This window comes from Orussus abietinus, unplaced genomic scaffold (genome assembly GCF_000612105.2).
Source record: "Orussus abietinus isolate OABI.00-Male unplaced genomic scaffold, Oabi_2.0 scaffold10, whole genome shotgun sequence".
Taxonomy (NCBI): Eukaryota; Metazoa; Arthropoda; class Insecta; order Hymenoptera; family Orussidae; genus Orussus; species Orussus abietinus.
Genome location: NW_019396009.1, coordinates 349,788 through 363,882, shown reverse-complemented (window position 1 = coordinate 363,882; position 14,095 = coordinate 349,788). Strand labels below are relative to the sequence as shown.

The window sequence follows — 14,095 nt, the reverse complement described above, 5'->3', positions numbered from 1 at the left end:
GCACGCTGTAAATCGGCGCGTCCTAAAGTTCCTCCGATCTTGGTGCTCGCGCCATATCGGACGAGAATAACGTGTACGTTTTTCTGCTTTCAGTCGCTGGAGAGAAACCGCAACGCCGTGGTAGCGTGGGTTCCTTGGACAGCGGTATGTCGATTTCATTTCAATCTACTTCCGCCAGCTCGATGAGCCAGGGCGTGAAACACCCGGGCCAGGTTCACTCTGTGCACCCTGGAGCTACGATCCCTGGCGGTAAAGGGTTGTCACAGCAGCCGTCTTTTTTAGGGGGCCTATTCGCCAAGCGTGAACGAAAGCTGTCCCAGTCCGAGGACACTAGCCCGTACAGCCGCACCACCGAAGTCTAATCGAGTACTTCGACGTGTCTTGTAACGTACATTGGTTTCATGAGCGCGCACCGGAAATGGGCAGATTTTATTTATATCACTTTCCGTTTTAATTACCTTGCCGTTTATTTCGGTGTATACGTGGAAACGCGAAAAGCCTTTTATTTGCAATCATTCGCGATTTAGCGCGATCAGTAATTGAAAACTTGTAATGACTTTTAAGGGTGTTTAATTATGCCCATCTCTGGTGCGCGTACTCACAGAGGAACGCGTACGCACAGGGGCAGGCCAACGAAAAATGATCAGTTAGTTTTCTCTCGAACCAAAAAACTATCTCGAAATACCTTCCAGGTTACTATACGTAAGGTTTTAGAGAGTTGGAAAGGCTGACAATAGTTGTAGCGACTCAACGTTTAGAGTTTGTATACCTCGTTGACCAGTTTTCCGGGAGATGTGAACGAGTTTATTAATGGGGAATCTATACTATGGACTAATTAGATGTCGTACCGCTACCTTCTATCGTGGACACTTTGTTACATTGCCTAGGGTGGTACAATTTTGACTCTTTTGGCTCTGGAATTTTTTCGAAACTCTGGAAGAATTAACTCTACCCTCCCTTTTTTTCCCGCTATTTGACAAACGAGGGTGTAATATTCGACGCTATTAAAATTCAAATTTGCCCGCGTCTGTAAAATATATCAGGGCCAAAAGGATTGACAGATCGAGTAATGAATAAACGGCAATTTTAAAGTTGAAGCGAATATAGCTGCAATAAAGTCGTCCGATCATACATTTTTAATGATATAGAAACACTTTGTGAAACTCTCCAACTCTTGCTCAGGGTACTCGTTACCACCCCTTTTGTTTAAAAGTAAAAATAGTTAATAACTAAATGATCATTCTAACTGGTCCTTCCTGTTATCTACTGTACATGTATGATGCAAATATTATATTCTTTACAGAATTTGTTTAATGCACCCTGCACGTTGTGGGTCGTATATGTCATCATGGATTTTTCTCGATTTTTGTTTTTAACATTTTGCATCAAACTTGACTTTAGTCTTTTATGGTCATTGAAGAACATTGCAGTAATTCTCTTGCTTTCCGCTAAAAGTCAAGGTTTGATAAGTGCAATTTTATTAATGTTCTCCCCCTTAAGATACGAGAATCTGTACCTCGGTACATCACAAGATAATGCGTACGTTGATTTAATTAACGGTGGTATATAAAATGCATGCATAATAATTTTCTTTCCCAAGTGCGGTAGTCAGTTGGCGGTGTGTCCTCCTCGTGTAAGTTTATTTACGCCTCTGCTAGCTGTAACAGTTCGCATAATCGTTTTAATTCTTATTTATTCTGTCTCTGTATATAAATATAGCATTAACTACAAATGGACAAGTTATTCTTCTCTGGATAAAAAGTTTTAATGATAGGCAGAAATTCCAAATTCAGCACGTTTCTAACAACGGCAATTTCACACATTTATTGCTTTTTCGTAATTGTATAGACCTCTCGTTTTTTCATTTCTCCCAGAACACCTTTTCGCTCGTACATTCGATGTTTCAAACGATACAACAATCTTCGTCAATTTTACGAAGCATCGTTAATATCCCATATTTCCTCGTGTTTCTATAAATTTTTCATATCTATCAACAAACGTTTCCTGTTGGAATGAAACGATTACTGCAATATTATACATCACTACACGAGAGGGAAATAATTGATAAGACTTCCATGATTAATACGCTCTCATTTTCATTATCCCTACACGAGAGTCATGACAACCAAAGTGGGAAAAATTACATGAATAATGTATAAAATGCAGATATTATTTAGAGTCCGAATTTGGGCGTACAAAACATGCTCATGATTTTATCAAACGTATATCTTCAAGTTAAAAGTTATACATGCATTTCCTGCAGAATATTTCATGAATGATTAATATAATAAATCACGAATATGTAATCAAGATGTGGAATATACATATACATATGTTCCTTAAAAGTAAGCATCGATAACGATAAAGATTATTATAAAAACTGAAATGTTCTGAACACCCAATGCCGGACATGATATCATTTTATGCGTGATCTGTATAATTTTTCCACCGGGGAGAATAGCACGTATACGAAGTGCTCCCAAAGAAAAGAAAAAATGAAATATTATAAAATTTGCAATAAGTCAGCGTCATGCGGGAAATCTTTCTGATCAGGCAGGATCCGATCAGGTGGGTTTCGAATTTGAAGAAAATTAAATTAATCCTCCCACCCAATTTACGCGTACTATTTATTCGTCGAAGGATTGTTGGATCCCCCTTCGTTCGCTGTTTATAGGTCCGAAATAAAGATTTGTAACATAATCCGTTCGTGTGTAGATATATATAGAGTTATTAATTCGGACCGGTGTATTTGTACATCGCGAAATGATCGTACGCATACCCTGCGGAATCGGTCCTAAGTAGATCTTAAGGGATTAAATTAAAATATACATGAGAAATAATTAACGACGGACTCATAAGTTGGGACCGAGGATGATTACTTATCAGTGGTCAGTGTTAAGTCAGAGATTATTACATAAGTATTATTCCATTACCTATGCCCTACATTTACATCACCTTCATCATCATCGTCGATTATTTGTAAATAATAGGCACGTAACACCTGTACAATTTATCCTGTACAATGATTGCAGTCTAAGTCGCTTACGATTACTATTGATGTTAGATGCATGTTGATGTTACAAAATATCAAGGAAGCGGTTGGAGATGTCTTGTTATCGAGATACAAACCTAGAAATCTGAAGTCTTATCAGATCGTGGAAGTAAAACGCATATGTATAATTAATCGACCAGATTTTCACGCCGAAGAAATGCAGTTTTCATGTTATTTATAATATCTTTGATTTTAAAAGGGAATATATTTTTAATGATAATATTTTATAAGTTCAGTTCATGAGATGCGTGTTACACTTAATTTGTCATGTTTTATCCAGGTTTTGTATGTCGATGTCATGAGACTCCTATCAGCTCATTAGTTCGAATTGAGAGTGCAGCGACAATTTAGTTATGATATAAACGATGTAACTTCGCTCTGAAATTCTGTCGAGAATTAATCGTCATGTACATAACATTGCTGATTGTAATACGAACAGTTAATAAATACAAGGTACGATTAAAACCAATAATTTTCTAAGGATGAATCTCGTTATTTCTTGGTCCTTATTAGTATACCCTTGTAGGTGGGAAGTACCATCTTTGCTATGCCCTACATACAGCTCTAGGAAATAATATGTAATTAACTAACGGCGCAACTCAACGTGCTTCTCGAAAGAGAATAAGGTACTGCATTGAAAAAGGAACAATAAAATTTTGCGATTTTCACGACCTTCATTAGGATCTCCATAATCATGTGTTAAAGTTTCAAATTATTCGGTGTACCCGGTTTGGAAAAAAGTTTTATAAATATTTTGACTTTATGACTAGCCTTAGAAAATACTAATTAACAAGAACAATTACGATCGAGTCCAATCGGTCTTCACTTGCCTGCGTATATCGAATGCACAATAGGTCTTGATGGGGACACTATATACACACACAGTAGAGACTCTGTACAAATACGCAAATTACTTTACCGCGCTACCACAGAGGGCTACTCCACATCCCGTTTCTCCCAAATGAGTTAAGCGGCATTAAAGTTAAATTTGGTTCAATCACGAACTATTTCAGCAATACTTAGTGTTAAACATATCCATATCAATTTTTGAGAAAAAGGTGTTATTTTTGCCATGTTGTGAGGAAATAAAAACAGATATTAATCACGGTTTCATGTAATGTTAATTTATTGATAAAAAATGAAAACATATTTACAGATATTTTTATTTCCAATTTTTGGCGTAAAAAAGAGTGCATATCTCATTGTATGGTTTTTTCCTTATCTAAAATATATTTACAATGTGTTACTTGTATGACTCGTAATTAATAAACAACACTTAAACAGATGTACTTTACAGTTTTGTCATTTATTTTTCCGATAATTCCTCTATTTAAGTCACCTTCTGTTGAAATCCATGATGTATATATATGTTACATATACTGTATTCATAATGACAAGACTCACTTCCCAATGTATAAATTCACTTAAAATTAGCATAATTTGGTTCTACCTACTGAGCTGGACCTAGAATATCCAAATTTGGCGTGGTATCTTGAACATTGCGATAGGCTATCATATATTCGGACACTGATATGTAAAATCCAACAAGTAGTCCAATTACACTCGCCACATATACATTACGTTGCAAAATGATACAGGTCGCTACGCAAAGCCCAAAATATGTTGCATATCTTGCTATGTTCTCCTGCTTTTTACGTCCAAGAAGGTCTGAATCTACAGAAAATAATTCAATAAAATTCATCACACCATAGTCATTATTAATTAATAATGCATCAAATGGGCTATTGTTTCTGCCATATTTTGAGAAAGCAAGACTACTTACTAATGCATAGATTATCTTTTTTATGGTATCCATGAGCACAGTTTATGCACATGTCAGGGCCATCTCCTGTACAACCTTCACATGCTATATCGCAACCTGAAAGAAAATTTGGTTGTACTTTTGAACAAAATCTTCAATAATGAATACATCATATGTAGAATACATCACTACCTAGACATGAATATGAACCCTCCTTATTCACACAGAATTGATTTCCTGGACAGTATTTGCTACTCTCGATGCATTCGTCTATGTCAAAACAACCTTCGTTCTCAACCATTTGCCATCCTTTCTGACATTTTTCACAATTTCGAGGTCCAGCTTCTGTACAAGAACCATCGCAGGCAGGATGGCACGGAGAACAGAGCAGCATAGAATTACCTCGATAAGCTTCATAATATCCCACAGAACACTGGGAACAATCTTCGCCTTTATATCCTGGATCACAAATACATTGACCGCTTCCTTTCCTCGTTCCAGTTCCTTTACACTTTCCGTTTTTACCACAAATATTATTTGGGTAGCCTAAACATGGTTTACACTGAGGACCATAATGATCCTTCGGACAACATCGCTCAGACTTTCCGATACATAAATATTTAAATAAATCTGGCTCGGCATCCTGCTGCTTAAACCACCACTCTTCTATAAATGCTTCAAAATCTTCGGCTAGCGTGTGACATTGGTTTTCTCCCCGTTCCAAATCTTTGCATAAGTTTTCTTGAATTTCAATAAGCCGTACCTCGCTTCGAGCATAAGTACCTAACTTGTCCTCTTCCCAAGCGCTGTCTCCACCCTCAAACTTTCCACGACTCGTATTCTCCATTCCCTATAATCAATATTTTATAACAAAATCAACAAATCCCCTTCACTATTATATAAAACTAAAATGAAACTAAAACCAAGCTCGACGAGCCACTAAAAATCCTCACGTGAATTCGAATTCTCCTCTGCGTGAGAGACATTTATGTCAAGATTAGAACGCAAAGTAAAAGTGAAAACTATAAACAATCTAACAAAACACGTGTTCTTGTGAAAATACGATAACAAGAGCTAACTTTTTTGAAACTCTCCACGAGTCTTTTGCAAGCAGCACAGGAAGGTAGCATTTCGTCTTTGAGGGCCTCCTTCCTCGGAGAAGAGGATTTCTTACTCCGGACTGCGAATACCGGATGCACGAAAACACAGCAGACGAAAAGAAGAGCAACAACGGCAATTTCTCGCATATTCTCGCCAAGATAAGTCTCCTTCTTGACGACGTTCCGTCGGCGCGGTTCGCACTGCTTCAGGAGAAATTATCTAAAATTATGCAAATTATGAATTCACAACGCGAATAGCGTTTCGATGGAAAAACAGATGCCCGAACAAACGTTGCCGCACAACGGCCATCGTCCGCCATGGTGTCACCGACCGCCTAAATACTTCAATTCTTACGAGAATATCTCATCAGGTTTCTCGTCAGAAGGGGTCAAGGGAGGAAGCAAGAGACCTCTCCATATTCCTCGCACTAGACTGCTCGCATATGCAGTGACGATAAAAGACTGTGTTATCCTCCCATCAGACTGCAAAAATGCATAGTTGCATGAGAAGCGTCATATATTCCGAAAGATGTTTTAAGGTTTTTAAATATAAGAAAATATTTTATTTTATGATACCACGCTTTAGTAATTTTGTTTTAAGAAAAAATCTGGGACGGGTATCGGGATGACGGAGTAGGGATAAAGAATGAGGCATTGTTGGTGTCAGTAGATTGGTTTTGCGTGCACCTATCAGAGATCGTGGAGTGGAACCACGCGCTGGTGATATTCGACCCTGACCAATCAGAGGGCACCGCGTGCTGCGACAGAGTGTCAAGGGAGAGGGGATAACAGCTTGCAACATGGATTTTTGGTTTCAATTCAGTGCTTGAATGTTGGCCGCAGTGCCGGCAATTCATGGTTTATCGCAGGCTGGGTAAATGAAATACCTTTGGAAATATACGTAGTTAATTATAGTAAATTACTTATTCTACGTGATATTCGTCGGAAACATCGAGTGACGCGTCGTTACCCATCTCTGGTTTATCGTATTAGAAAAATCTTTGAGGGCAACCTATGAGTTTGAACGACGCTTCCAGTGATTTATTTCGTGAAAAGGAATTTCTCCGAGTGGAGATGGCGCTCGGATATAAATCCGAATGCATGGAAGTGCTGCCCCTCTATACCGATTGTGTCGAATTGACTCGTGGCTCGAGTTAGCCGAGTGACGTGTCGCTGCGATTATTTGAGGGAGGTTATGAGGTTTCAATTTAATTATCGAAAAATACATTCAACATGTTAACCAAATTCGAGACGAAGTCGGCTCGTGTAAAAGGCCTTTCTTTCCACCCTAAACGCCCGTGGGTTCTCGCCAGGTAAGCACGCGTTTCGATTACTTTTTATTTTCCCAATTGTTGCTGCTATCCTTTTAACAATTGATCCTTAAGGTAGAACGTGGAGGCTACTTTGTTTCAAATTAGTGCAGTTTGTTTTAAGTAAAGCATATATTACGATTAAATGTATAATTAAATGATTTGTTGAAATGACGACATAACCTAATGAACTTACAGTGAAAAAGTAATAACTGATAAAGCCTTGGGTGTTACTAGTGCGTTAAGAAATAATTTCAATACCACAAGTAATTACGTTAAACAAATTATTATTACCCTGCCACCCTTCTTAAAAAACCTGTATTGTAATTATAGCAATCAAGGTTTTGTAACAATATTATGTACATTTTTGGATATCAAGATTTTCCATTTTCAAAATTCCATTGTTTATGTGCACAGTCTCGGTCAATCAAGTCTAAATTCGCTTATTGTCATTTATTCGGTTTTCGAATTTTCCTGAGAATTAGATTTGCCATTCATTTCTGCTGCCATGGAAGTAATTTCTGCGGAAACCGTAGTAGCTTCCTTCACTGTTTTTGCCTCGGTTGTCGATGACATCACCTTCTCATCCAAAGATTTCTTTTCACTGATCATTGTGACAGGTTTCACCTTTCCATTGATTTCTTGGTCCTTGGAATTCAAAATTTGACCATCCCCATTTTCTTTCTTATCACTTTGGAATAATCCATTAAAGGTGTTCCCAACTGGTCCGAACTGTGAATGTTGATAAGCAAGTGGTACGAACGAACTGTACAAAGACTGGATGTAAGGAGTACTCTTCAGATAAATTTGGTCACCGCCATTTACGTGCAAGAAGTCCTGATTGTATAGAGAATAAAATTGATTTGTTAAATCACTTGGTGTTTCATAAAATCCAGAAAAAAGACCCGGATACTGGGCCTGGGGAAAATTGAATCGGAAAATAGGATACGGCTGTTGAAATGACAGCAACTGTTGATCGATCTGCTTACTTCCTGCTTCTTTTGATGCTGGCTCAGCAGATTTTTCTACCATTTTGGAATTTTCGTCCATAGTCGATACTTTATCAGGTTTCTCAGAGTTTTCGCTCAAAACTGTTGATGTTTCATTTTTTAAAGACTTTGTGTCTTCGGTAGCTCCATTCAAGGTAACACTCTTAACATTTTGAGTGGGTTGCGTTCTTGTGACCTCTATTTTTACTTGATCGAATGAATCAGGACCAACGACAAAGAATACTCTGCTGTTTCCGCCTGTCGAGTCATCGATCGTGTATGAATAACCACGAAAAATTGCAGTTGGTTCTTGAGAACTATAGATAAACGTAGGGGTGCTCGAGGATGGGTCACCAAATCCTTCATATGGGATATCGAGGACTGCTATCGATCTGGAGATTGCTAGAATAATCTGAGATAATGAAAATGTATCAATAAAAAATTGCTGGCGTGATTCCAAACAGCACAGTATGTTTCATAAAGTAAATTACCATAATGTTACTTACGAAAATCACGGTGTGGTAAAACACTGTCATCTTTAAACACGTATGGTTGTCAAATCGAACGAAATCACCGAAAGAAGTAAAGGCTCTGCGATTTTTTGACCGATCTATATAGACTTAGTGGTTCTTACCCCACCAGTTTTGTAACATACACAATTCGGGCTCCTCACGCATTGACCTGAATTTTTATACGTAGCCTGGGGCTCTCCTTCGATCCTTGGTTTGTCCTTTTTCTCATACCCGATTATTTCTTAAAAATTATTCAAGCTTATGTTTGTAAGTAATTACGCACGCCTACCTAATTATTTTACCGGCTTATTACCGCGATACAAATCTAAATCAAATAATCCCTTCCTTTAATACCGATTAATTGACAAAAAAATTGGAGTCAGTTTTATTTTTAGGAGCGTCTTAAGTTGTCGCATATAATTTAAACGATTACGTGCTCTATAATCCTTGAAAAAAAATATAGGACGACTTGTACGTCACGGACACATTATTGTAACTTAATTGCGTAAATTATATCCAGCTCAATATGTATAAAGATTAGATTAACGGACTCTCCCATTTTAACTTGCTCGGCCTTCGACTGCATTTTTTACTGCTCCTACGTTATTCTCTGTCCATGAATCTCAAGTGTTAATGTATATGAAAAGAGGATAAAGTTCCATGGGCGTGGTTTGCAGGCGGTAACGCTCAAAACTGGAAGAAGCACTTTCACCTCTACCGTTTAAGTCTGCATCAATTTTGAGAGGGCGCCTACCTATAAGAAATTGTTACTGCACATCGATTATAAGTTATCGCGATTTCATCTCATTGTTATCGCAATTATTCACGTAGAAAGTCGTCTATTATTTGCACCCGTTTATCGATGGGTTTGCCAAAATCAATTGGTAATTCGATTTGCCACGAGAGATCCGCTCATGCTCCATATGGCACAAAATCAAGTTATTTTCATTTCCTTAATTCTTTTTTTTAGTTTGCACAATGGAGTTATCCAACTGTGGGACTATCGCATGTGCACGTTGCTGGACAAATTCGACGAGCACGATGGCCCCGTACGAGGTATCTGCTTCCACAATCAGCAACCGCTGTTCGTATCGGGAGGTGACGATTACAAAATCAAGGTATGGAACTACACCCAGCGCAGGTGCATCTTCACCCTGATGGGCCACTTGGACTACATCAGGACCACCATGTTCCACCACGAGTACCCGTGGATCCTCTCGGCGTCCGACGACCAGACGATCCGCATCTGGAACTGGCAGAGTCGTACCTGCATCTGCGTGTTAACGGGGCACAATCACTACGTGATGTGCGCCCAGTTCCATCACTCGGAGGACATCATCGTCTCGGCGTCCCTGGACCAGACCGTCAGGGTGTGGGACATCTCAGGGTTGCGCAAGAAGAACGTGGCCCCTGGTCCCGGAGGACTCGAGGACCACCTGAAGAACCCAGGGGCCACCGACCTGTTCGGCCAAGCGGATGCAGTCGTTAAACACGTGCTCGAAGGTCACGATCGCGGCGTCAATTGGGCCTGCTTTCATCCCAACTTACCTTTGATAGTCTCGGGTGCCGATGATCGACAGATCAAAATGTGGCGGATGAACGACACGAAGGCTTGGGAGGTGGACACCTGCAGAGGCCACTACAACAACGTCTCCTGCGTTCTGTTCCATCCCAGACAGGATTTGATCCTGTCGAACTCCGAGGACAAGAGCATCAGAGTCTGGGATACCGCCAAGCGCACCTGCCTGCACACCTTCAGAAGGGAGCATGAGAGGTTCTGGGTCCTCGCGGCTCATCCGACCTTGAATCTATTCGCTGCCGGCCACGATACCGGCATGATCATCTTTAAGTTGGAAAGGGAACGACCGGCCTATGCGGTGTATGGAAATTTATTGTACTACGTGAAGGAGAGGTATCTGCGGAAGCTGGATTTTACCACCTCGAAGGATACCTCGGTCATGCCCATCAGAGGAGGTGGCAAGATTCCTGCTTACAGTCTCTCGTACAATCAGGCGGAGAACGCCGTGTTGATCTGCACGAAATTGCCGTCCAATATCGAAAACAGCACGTACGACTTGTACATGATCCCTCGAGATGGGGATTCCAGCAGCGATCCCGAGACGAAGAGGGCTTCCGGAGTGACCGCCATCTGGGTCGCCAGAAACCGCTTCGCCGTGCTCGACAGGGGGTATTCCGTATGTTTGATTTGACCAAGGAGATTAACTTCGCATGCTTTACGGTATCCCGTGAATAATGAAATCATAATTAATTTCCATTTCTTTCAGCTGGTCATCAAGAACTTGAAGAACGAGGTCACGAAGAAGGTGCAGATCCCGAACTGCGACGAGATATTCTACGCGGGTACCGGGATGCTGCTGCTTCGCGACGCGGATCAGGTAATTCTCTTCGACGTGCAGCAGAAGAGGACCCTGGCCGAAGTAAAAATCTCAAAGTGTCGCTACGTGGTCTGGGCAAACGACATGTCTCACGTGGCTCTGTTGGCGAAGCATACCGTGAATATTTGCAACAGGAAGCTGGAGTCCTTGTGCTCGATTCACGAGAACACTCGAGTCAAGTCCGGTGCTTGGGACGACTCGGGAGTATTTATTTATACGACCAGCAATCACATCAAGTACGCGATTTATAACGGAGATCATGGAATTATTCGCACTCTGGATCTGCCGATTTACGTGACCAGAGTGAAGGGAAATCAGGTGTACTGCCTGGATAGAGAATGCAGACCGAGGATCCTGAGGATCGACCCCACCGAGTACAAGTTCAAGCTAGCTTTAATCAACAGAAAGTACGAGGAGGTCTTGCACATGGTTCGCACCGCAAACCTCGTGGGTCAGTCGATCATCGCTTATTTGCAGCAGAAAGGCTATCCCGAGGTCGCTCTGCACTTTGTCAAGGACGAGAAGACGAGATTCGGACTCGCTTTGGAGTGCGGCAACATCGAAGTCGCCCTGGAAGCCGCGAGAACTTTGGATCAGAAAGCTTGCTGGGAGAGCTTGGCTCAGGCCGCGCTTTTACAGGGAAATCATCAGGTTGTCGAGATGTGCTATCAGAGGACGAAGAACTTTGAAAAACTGGCATTCCTGTATCTGATCACAGGCAACCTAGACAAGCTACGCAAGATGACGAAGATCGCCGAAATTCGGAAAGACGTCTCCGGACAGTACCAAGGAAGTTTACTTTTAGGAGATATTTATGAACGAGCGAAAATCCTGCGGGTATGTATTTTATTAAAAATTGCTGGGTTGTATATATGTTTCAATTTCAGATACAGTGTACTTTTTTTTTTTAATGCTACGTATGTTTCCTTGAACAGAACTCTGGTCAGACGTCGTTGGCGTATGTAACCGAAAAGATCCATGGCATCTCCAATGAGGATGACGATTCGCAATATGAATCTATGAAGGATGAACTGTCCGATCTTGAAAAGGGAGCGATGTACTTGAGACCACCTGTCCCGGTTCAACAGGCAGAGAACAATTGGCCATTGCTGACGGTATCGAAGGGCTTCTTCGAAGGTGCTATGATGTCCAGAGGCAAGAGTCAGGTCGCTGCAGCTCTGGCACCGGAGGAGGACACGGGTCCTGTCGAAGGCTGGGGTAACGAAGACGAGCTAGGATTAGATGACGAAGAAGGTGGCGAAGCACAGCCAGAAGTCGAAGGTGAGGAAAATCCTGGTTGGGACGTGGAAGACCTGGATCTACCTCCAGAATTGGAGTCCAATGTTGTTGCTACGGAAGATGGATATTACTCTCCTCCGACGAAAGGAATCCCAGCGACTCAACATTGGATCAACAATTCCCAGCTAGCTGTCGATCATGTATTAGCTGGTTCCTTTGAATCAGCTTTCGCCTTACTCAGTGATCAAGTTGGCATTGTCGAGTTCAGTGCTTACGAATCGCTGTTCCTGAACACGTACGCTCGTTCGCGCACGTCATTCGCGTGTCTTCCAAACATTCCATCGCTTTATGCGTTTCCACAGAGAAATTGGAAAGATGCAACGCCGAAAACCGGACTACCAGCTGTAGGACTGCGTTTGACAGATTTGGTGCAAAGACTGCAAGTGTGCTACCAACTTACTACTGGTGGAAAGTTCGGAGAAGCGATAGAAAAATTGCAAGCGATCCTATTAAGCGTGCCCTTGTTAGTTGTCGATACTAGACAAGACATTGCCGAAGCCACACAGCTGATTCAAATCTGTCGAGAGTATATACTAGGATTGAAAATGGAAACGCAACGAAAGAATCTACCCAAGACTACGTTGGCTGAACAAAAGAGAGTTTGCGAGATGGCTGCATATTTCACTCATTGCAATCTTCAACCGGTGCATCAAATACTCACCTTGAGGACCGCGGTCAATATGTTCTTTAAGTTGAAAAATTATAAAATGGCATCGTCATTTGCAAGGAGACTTTTAGAATTGGGACCTAGAGCGGAAGTAGCACAACAAGTGAGAAAAATCTTACAGGTGAGTATTCCATATAGACTTTAAACAATAACGTTAACAATTTATTTTTAATTACTGTTTTTAATTTTTTTTTAGGCATGCGATAAAAACCCAGTCGACGAACATCAACTCGCATACGACGAGCACAATCCTTTCTCATTGTGCGCCAGCACTTACACGCCAATTTACAGAGGGAAACCAGAAGTCAAATGTCCACTTTGCGGAGCTAAATATCAACCACGATTTAAAGATACCGTTTGTACCGTATGCGAAGTGGCATTAGTTGGAAAGGAATGCGTCGGTTTACGAATAAGCTTATTGCAATTTCGATAATTGATTTCTTTTATTGGTGGAAACTGATTAAGTCCATTTGATGTTATGGCTAAAAAAAATCAGCATTAACAGATTAAGCGTATTAGTTGGTATAAAAGTCAGTGTTAATAAATTAGCAATGTAGGTACGTCAGGCGCTTATCCTATCGGAATATAAATACGTTTAATGATTTTTATGCTATTTGTAAAATGAAGTAAAAACTATGAGTTATTTTTGTATAACTTCTCCTTAACGATAAGATGTGTTAACGCAAAAAATGCAGAAGACTTCTGTATTCTTTGCTTAACGTTAGAAATTAAAACGATTTAAAGTTACGCCCATGACTGCATTTATCCAGAGAGCAGTAAACGGTCTTTTTGTCCCGAGTTTCGCCATTGTCGCCTAGTGGCCGTACTCCGACACCCTGGTTATTTTAATCGTGGAACGAAACATGAAAACTAGTCCAGGTACATTTCGATAGCTATCGATAGCCTTCTACTCGAATTAATTCCGTCAAAAACTCTTAAGAAAATAACGTTAAAAATTGCTAACGTAACTTAAGACTTGAGAGTTGCGACGCGCCGCCATGTTACGTT

General features: G+C 40.7%; 4 protein-coding genes across 13 annotated transcripts in view; 2 read left to right on the top strand and 2 right to left on the bottom strand.

Moving 5' to 3' along the window:
- The window catches only part of LOC105699739 (IQ motif and SEC7 domain-containing protein 1), a 54,891-nt gene extending 51,359 nt beyond the window's left edge, over window positions 1-3,532 (top strand). For 8 of the 9 annotated variants that reach the window (XM_012424972.2, XM_012424981.2, XM_012424980.2 and 5 more), the window contains one exon: window positions 94-3,532. In XM_012424972.2, the coding sequence (XP_012280395.1) occupies window positions 94-362 (269 nt within the window). In that variant the 3' untranslated portion in view covers window positions 363-3,532. The remainder of the gene's footprint in view (window positions 1-93) is intronic. The other variant, XM_012424979.2, reaches the window with a different exon arrangement.
- An 886-nt stretch (window positions 3,533-4,418) lies between these two features.
- On the bottom strand, window positions 4,419-6,218 carry LOC105699649 (cysteine-rich with EGF-like domain protein 2). The gene is made up of 4 exons (XM_012424792.1): window positions 5,894-6,218; window positions 5,007-5,664; window positions 4,836-4,931; window positions 4,419-4,726 (listed from the first exon to the last, which is right to left on the bottom strand). The coding sequence occupies exons 1-4, from the start codon at window positions 6,059-6,061 to the stop codon at window positions 4,503-4,505; spliced, it is 1,146 nt and encodes a 381-aa protein (XP_012280215.1). The 5' UTR covers window positions 6,062-6,218; the 3' UTR covers window positions 4,419-4,502.
- A 618-nt stretch (window positions 6,219-6,836) lies between these two features.
- Window positions 6,837-13,840, top strand: LOC105699876 (coatomer subunit alpha). Its single transcript, XM_012425266.2, has 5 exons — window positions 6,837-7,227; window positions 9,696-10,920; window positions 11,011-11,958; window positions 12,057-13,208; window positions 13,284-13,840. The coding sequence occupies exons 1-5, from the start codon at window positions 7,148-7,150 to the stop codon at window positions 13,518-13,520; spliced, it is 3,642 nt and encodes a 1,213-aa protein (XP_012280689.1). The 5' UTR covers window positions 6,837-7,147; the 3' UTR covers window positions 13,521-13,840.
- Window positions 7,524-9,295, bottom strand: LOC105699877. 2 transcript variants are annotated; one of them, XM_012425268.2, is made up of 3 exons: window positions 8,720-9,295; window positions 8,214-8,625; window positions 7,906-8,061 (listed from the first exon to the last, which is right to left on the bottom strand). In XM_012425268.2, the coding sequence occupies exons 1-3, from the start codon at window positions 8,747-8,749 to the stop codon at window positions 8,036-8,038; spliced, it is 468 nt and encodes a 155-aa protein (XP_012280691.1). In that variant the 5' UTR covers window positions 8,750-9,295; the 3' UTR covers window positions 7,906-8,035. The 2 variants fall into 2 exon arrangements, with proteins under 2 accessions (XP_012280690.1, XP_012280691.1); XM_012425267.2 differs by having other exon boundaries at window positions 7,524-8,625.
- Window positions 13,841-14,095: the final 255 nt, after the last annotated feature.